At 40.9% G+C, this 7,701-nt stretch overlaps 1 protein-coding gene across 1 annotated transcript in view; it reads right to left on the reverse strand.

Moving 5' to 3' along the window:
* The window catches only part of LOC120024611 (cyclin-dependent kinase 19-like), a 59,705-nt gene extending 53,213 nt beyond the window's left edge, over window positions 1-6,492 (reverse strand). Inside the window, exon 1 of the mRNA XM_038968906.1 lies at window positions 6,257-6,492. Within this exon, the coding sequence (XP_038824834.1) occupies window positions 6,257-6,384 (128 nt within the window). The 5' untranslated portion in view covers window positions 6,385-6,492. The remainder of the gene's footprint in view (window positions 1-6,256) is intronic.
* Between the last annotated feature and the right edge of the window lie 1,209 nt (window positions 6,493-7,701).

The raw sequence follows: 7,701 nt of genomic DNA on the forward strand, positions 1-7,701 counted from the left end.
GGCCTTGGTCAGGGAAGTGACCAAGAACCCGATGGTCACTCTGACAGAGCTCTAGAGTTCCTCTATGGAGATGGGAGTACCTTCCAGAAGGACAAATATCTCTGCGGCACTCCACCAATTAGGCCTTTATGGTAGAGACGGAAACCACTCCTCAGTAAAAGGCACATGACAGACCACTTGGAGTTTGCCAAAAGGCACCTTAAGACTCTCAGACCATGAGAAACAAGATTCTCTGGTCTGATGAAACCAAGACTGAACTCTTTGGCCTGGATACATGGTGGTGGCAGCATCATGCTGTGGGGGTGTTTTTCAGTGGCAGGGACTGGGAGACTAGTCAGGATCAAGGCAAAGATGAACGGAGCAAAGTGCAGAGGGATCCTTGATGAAAACCTGCTCCAGAGCGCTCAGGACCTCAGACTGGGGTAATGTTCACCTTCCAACAGGATAACAACCCTAAGCACACAGCCAAGACAACGCAGGAGCGGCTTTGGGAAAAGTCTGTGAATGTCCTTGAGTGGCCCAGCCAGAGCCCGGACTTGAACCCAATCGAACATCTCTGGAGATACCTGAAAATAGCTGGGCAGCAACGCTCCCCATCCAACGTGACAGAGCTTGAGAGGATCTACAGAGAAGAATGGGAGAAACTTGTAGCGTCATACCCAAGCAGACTCAAGTCTGTAATCGCTGCAAAAGGTGCTTCAACAAAGTACTGATTGAAGGGTCTGAATACAGTAAATGTGATATTTCCATTATTTATTTATTTTTTAAATAAATTATCAAAAATTTGATTTTTTTTTTTTGTTAAGGGAAAAAACAATTTAATAAATTTTTGAATAAGGCTGTAACGTAACAAAATGTGTAAAAAGTCAAGGGGTCTGAATACTTTCCGAAGGCACTGTATAGGCTATCTGCATGTTGACAGAGACACCAGTCGTGTGGTGGTGCCTGGAGAAGTGGGTATACTCAAATTTTGTCAAAAACATCCCGAACGACGAAGGAAAAGCGCCCTGTGTGAAAAATTCTATGACAAACAGTGACACACCTAAAATTATAAATCCAATATTGGTATTTCAGTCAGGCCAACCCAAGCTGTACTGTGCGAGTAGGCTAATAGTAGGCCTACTATTGAAATAGATAAGAGGCTGTCAACTGAGTCAGAAATTCATAGATTTCTGAGGCACACTTTTTTAATAGAAAAACACTGGATGTTCTAAGTCCACAACAACACTTAAACCACATCAGGAGACCACTTTTGACGTCTGGGAAAATCACATAATTTTTATTTATTTTTGAGTGTATTTACCCTTTAATTCAACTATGCAGGCACCTAGCACTGTTGTTTCTGTAGAGCACATGAGATGGAGTTTGCAAAACAAATGGCCACTGGATTGATGCAAATAATCATGATATCATATAATTCTGCCAGGTAGGCATAGACTACTTTGTAGCTAGTAAACATTTAATTGAGAACGTTTTCGGCAAAGCCTTTCCATCTACCAGAAGACAGTTAGGCCTATCATTAGCATGGCTATATTTTTCCTCTTCCTTAATTGTTTGAGACCTGGACATTTTACTTCATATTATGAGGCATGTCTTACCTTGCTTCAAAGTAGCCTATAACCAAAACCCCACCATAGAAAGACGGAGGCAGTTATTTCATAAAGACTTCCTCATATGTGCTCCCCTGTTCTATTGGTTTTCAAATAAACTTTAATTGTCTAGCAGCCAAAGGTATTATCCTAGTCATATTAGCAACCCATGATAGTTGTTGCATCTTTAGATCTCCCGTCTTTCTAAATTTCAAACAGATATTTCCATTTCTGCCCATTAAACCTCTTGCATGTGCAGTGAGGATATTAGAATGGAGTTTTCCCGCAAATTGCATTTTGGAACATTTGCGCATAGGCCTACCACTGTGTGCACATTGCTGTCCTTAAAATGTCAAGAAATAACAGTTTATCAACATTTTAAGCTAAACATTCTGATCTGTTCCATCAGCCAAAAAGTTTTGGGCCACTGTAAAATCCATGGCGAATAAGAGCACCTCCTCCCAGCTGCCCACTGCACTGAGGCTAGGAAACACTGTCACCACCGATCAATCCACGATAATCGAGAATTTCAATAAGCATTTTTATACGGCTGGCTTTGCTTTCTACCTGGCTACCCCTACCACGGCCAACAGCTCTGCACCCCCCGCAGCAACTTGCCCAAGCCCCCCCGCTTCTCCTTCACCCAAATCCGGATAGCTGATGTTCTGAAAGAGCTACAAAATCTGGATCCCTACAAATCAGCTGTGCTAGACAATCTGGACCCTCTCCTTCTAAAATTATCCGCCGCAATTGTTGAAACGCCTATTACTAGCCTATTCAACCTCTCTTTCGTATCGTCTGAGATCCCTAAAGATTGGAAAGCTGCCGCAGTCATCCCCCTCTTCAAAGGGGGAGACACTCTAGACCCAAACTGTTATAGACCTAGATCCATCCTGCCCTGCCTTTCTAAAGTCTTCGAAAGCCAAGTTAATAAACAGATCACCGACCATTTCGAAACCCACCGTACCTTCTCCGCTATGCAATCTTGTTTCCGAGCTGGTCATGGGTGCACCTCAGCCACGCTCAAGGTCCTAAACGATATCATAACCTCCATCGATAAAAGACAGTACTGTGCAGCCGTCTTCATCGACCTGGCCAAGGCTTTCGACTCTGTCAATCACCGCATTCTCATCGGCAGACTCAACAGCCTTTGTTTCTCAAATGACTGCCTCGCCTGGTTCACCAACTACTTCTCAGATAGAGTTCAGTGTGTCAAATCGGAGGGCCTGTTGTCCGGACCTCTGTCAGTCTCTATGGGGGTGCCACAGGATTCAATTCTCGGGCCGAGTCTTTTCTCTGTATACATCAATGATGTCGCTCTTGCTGCTGGTGATTCTCTGATCCACCTCTACGCAGACGACACCATTCTGTATACTTCTGGCCCTTCTTTGGACACTGTGTTAACAAACCTCCAGACGAGCTTCAATGCCATACAACCCTCCTTCTGTGGCCTCCAACTGCTCTTAAATGCAAGTAAAACTAAATGCATGCTTTTCAACCGATCGCTGCCTGCACCCGCCCGCACGATTAGCATCACTAGTCTGGATGGTTCTGACTAAGAATATGTGGACAACTACAAATACCTAGGTGTCTGGTTAGACTGTAAACTCTCCTTCCAGACTCACATTAAGCATCTCCAATCCAAAATTAAATCTCGAATCGGCTTCCTATTTCGCAACAAAGCCTCCTTCACCCATGCTGCTAAACATACCCTCGTAAAACTGACTATCCTACCGATCCTTGACTTCGGCGATGTCATTTACAAAATAGCCTCCAACACTCTACTCAGCAAATTGGATGTAGTCTATCACAGTGCCATCCATTTTGTCACAAAAGCCCCATATACTAACCACCACTGCAACCTGTATGCTCTTGTTGGCTGGCCCTCGCTTCATATTCGTCGCCAAACACACTGGCTCCAGGTCATCTATAATTCTTTGCTAGGTAAAGCCCTGCCTTATCTCAGCTCACTGGTCACCATAGCAACACCCACCCGTAGCACGCGCTCCAGCAGGTATATTTCACTGGTCTTCCCCAAAGCCAACTCCTCCTTTGGCCGCCGTTCCTTCCAGTTCTCTGCTGCCAATGACTGGAACGAATTGCAAAAATCACTGAAGCTGGAGACATATATCTCCCTCACTAACTTTAAGCATCCGCTGTCAGAGCAGCTTACCGATCACTGCACCTGTACACAGCCCATCTGTAAATAGCCCACCCAACTACCTCATTCCCCAAATTGTTATTTATTTTTGCTCTTTTTGCACCCCATTATCTCTACTTGCACATCATCATCTGCACATCTATCACTCCAGTGTTAATGCTAAATTGTAATTATTTCGCCACTATGGCCAATTTATTGCTTTACCTCCCTTATCTTACTACATTTGCACTCACTGTATATAGATTTTTCTATTGTGTTTTTTTTTTTTTTCTTGTGTTATTGACTGTACATTTGTTTATCCCATGTGTAACTAACTCTGTGTTGTTGTTTTTGTCGCACTGCTTTGCTTTATCTTGGCCAGGCCGCAGTTGTAAATGAGAACTTGTTCTCAACTGGTAAAAAATAAAAAAAATTAAAAAATGTTTTATTGTTATGGCGTATACCTCCACTACACTACTTTGATAAGCATTGTTGAGATTAAGAAGTGAGTATATGCAATGGCCACAAAAACAATACGTATTCCTGCATATACCCTCCACTACACCACTGAGAGACACTATCCAGGATGTTTACTACTAACTAAATAGAGTGGGCAATGCTATCAATAGCCTAGTAGCCTACAAATGACATGAATGAATACGCAAACTGTGAAAAAAACGAAGGCGCAGGAAATGCAAGGAACGGAACACCAGAAGGCCCTTTCACTCCAGAAGACCCTATGCCAAATCACCAGTTGGCTCTAAAGAGAAAAATCACCCTCAACTGTTTGATTGCCATTCAAATTGTGCAATCAAACTGCTGCTCATGCTCCAAAGCGATATTATTTATAACAATGTTTCATCAGGTATCCATATCCCAGGTGGGGGTGGAAGGTCCTATATATAGGGGCAGTACTCAGTGACATCACTTCCTGAAACAGGAGGTAAAAAATGTATAACATAGTTTCACAATATTACCCACCGGAGAAAAGGGAAACTTTCTTGGACAAATTTCTGGAGGGTGGACAATGTGCTCAAGGCAGCTTCATGTACAAATGCAAATTTACCCACCCCCGCTCAGGACAAAGATTTAAGATCAAGGGCCTGATTACCTGCATGTAAACCAATGTTATTTACATGTTGAAATGTCCTTGGTGGTCTGTCTTACATTGGGAAAACCCGTAGAAGCCTTAAGACATGGATCAGTGAGCACCACAGCAATATTCGGACAGGTGAGACAAAAAATCTGGTTGCTGTTCCTTTTGTACAAGCTGGACATCCTATTAGTTCTCAGATACATTGGAATAGAAATTGTCAAGATGTCATGCAGGGGAGAGGACATTGACAGGAAACTTCTTCAAAGGGAATCTTTCTGGATCCACAGGCTCAACACACTCTCCTCTTGGCCTTAACGAGCAGTTTGACTTGAAACCGTTTTTATAGTTTCATTATGTCCAAATTGTGTTTTTTTAAATCCTAAAATAATATTTTATGTGTATGTATATTACTGTAAATATTGATCACATTCCTTATGTATGATCATATATTTTGATACACTGAATGTTTATATTGTGAAACTATGTTATATATTTTTTTACCTCCTGTTACAGGAAGTGATGTCACTGAGAACTGACACAATATATGGATGCCTGATGAAGACCTCAGGGTCGAAACATTATAAATAAATATCACCTGGGAGCATGAGCAGCAGTGTTTTCCGTGATAGTGATCTACCCTTCTTAAAACCGATATAGGCTTATATTTCCACTTTCCCTCCAATTTGGGGAGACACCAGATGACCCAGGCATATCATGAGATTGGTGCACAAATGAGAATCAAACACAGCAAAATCGCTTGCTTGCTGCAGGGGGAAAAAATAAACATTTAAATGGTATTTTCAATTATCCCACATAAATGTTGGTGACATTGCAAAGTAAATGGTCAATTAGGAACAACAGCACAAATTTGAAAACTATTAGAAGTGTACGTGTGATATGGGTATTTTATCCATATGTTATTAGAAAAACGTAATAATACAGTAATAGCCAAAAATAAATATATTCTCTCTCTCTCTATATATATATATATACACACTTATTTGTTTTGCATTTAAGCACCAAAGGGAGTTTAGCATTACATCGAGTTCGACTATGCAAGTGCTCTTGAGAGAGCTTGGCAATAATAGGATGATTATTTTAGACTAAGCCAAATTGAACAAGATCAGAGAATATCATTACGCCTACACATTCCTACTGGTGATATTAGGCAAATAACTAATGTTGAAAGTAGCCTGCGCTTCCATGAACAGTGTGTCAAATAATAAACATCATCACTGTGTTGTTGTGGGGGAGGACCGTTGAGTGAGTGTGAGTGCGTACATGCAAACAAAAACACAGACACGGGCAGCGCTCAGGGTAGTTAAAATCTATCCTCTGCTTTGTTCAACGTGCAAGGAGATATAGCCTAGTCTTGATAAGGCATTCTGCAATCAGTTTATTGAGTACACAATAACGTTATCTGAATCTTACCCGTCTTTGCGCTTAGCTTTATAAACGTGCCCGTAGGTGCCTCGACCCACTTTGCAACCTTCATATTCGAACAGATCTTCTACTTTCTCTCGTTCGGCTGCGAGCTTTGTTTTGAAGTCGTAATCCATTTTAACACATAAATATTTCTTAATTTACAATAAAATAAAATATTAATTATAACATGCATTAATTAAATAATATGGTCGTTTTATTCCCCCACCATTTCCTTGTTTGGGATTTTGGTCTGCTCCGCTTAATGTTCACTGGCTCGTTGACGTATCTAATTGACACGCAAGGCTTTCTGGGGAGCGTAGTTTACAAAGGCATTATCAATGTGGAAGTAAAAGGTCTGTGAAACTACACTCCGCATTTCGCGCTGCAGTTACTGCACTTGCGTACTCATGAACGCGCTCAGAAAATGTGTGGATCAGTTGTAACATTTCATGTTTTGTATACAAGAAATGTGTAATCCTTTTGAAGTTTGACCGAACATGTGCAGGTCTCCAATATGTGTTTGAATAGAAAATAGGTATATTGAAGTAGCTTCAACTGGAGGGATAGGTTGTACTATACAATCCCACCTGTGACATCTATTAGTTTTAGCCTTTGCTTTTACACGAGAGAGGTAGGCTACATGTAGCAAATATGCATGTAATTTGTAATCTGTAAAAAAAATATGCATATGCAATCATATTACACTATTATGACATCCACCATAACTCGTTTATGAAGAACAGAAGTAGGCCTAGATAATTTTATTAATTGTATTTATTACGTTTATTTGGCAGGGACAATGAACAACAAAAACATGTCCCAGAGCACTGAGAAAACATGTGTCGCACCAGATTTGGCTAATAGCTCATTTCCATCTGTAGTCCCTAAAACGTCTAGACATCCGTGAACATCTAGACATGGAAACATTATATACAAAACAGAAAAACAGAACTACATCATACAGTTAAAAAAAACAGAGATCAGGACATAGAAACTTGTTTCAACACAGAAGTCAAAACAATGCCCATAGAATCACATTGCTATTGGATAGAACATGTAATATACCTATACAAAATAAATATAAAAAACGAAATATTGTACATAGCCCAGTATTGAAATTACACCTATATATGTACTAATGTGTCTTCTGTTGCATTACAAGTCAGTAGGCCCTATGGCCTTTTAAGTTAAAATCAATGAGTGCATGACTGATTGGACTTCATTTAAAAAAAAAAAATCTCAGTCGAGAAGGCTTTGAAGGTGCAACATGTTTTGAGAGCAGACGGGAACAGTTTACCTGAACGCAGAGTAGCTTTTATTAACAGGGAAATATGGCATATCTGCCAATTAAATGTATTATCGTTTAAGATTGGAGATGGGCAATGTACAATTTTGTCATGCTGACAGTTGCCACTGCCAATCGCCACTTCATCAGCCAGAACCCAGCAACG

The sequence above is a fragment of the Salvelinus namaycush genome, chromosome 29 (assembly GCF_016432855.1).
Source record: "Salvelinus namaycush isolate Seneca chromosome 29, SaNama_1.0, whole genome shotgun sequence".
Classification (NCBI taxonomy): domain Eukaryota; kingdom Metazoa; phylum Chordata; class Actinopteri; order Salmoniformes; family Salmonidae; genus Salvelinus; species Salvelinus namaycush.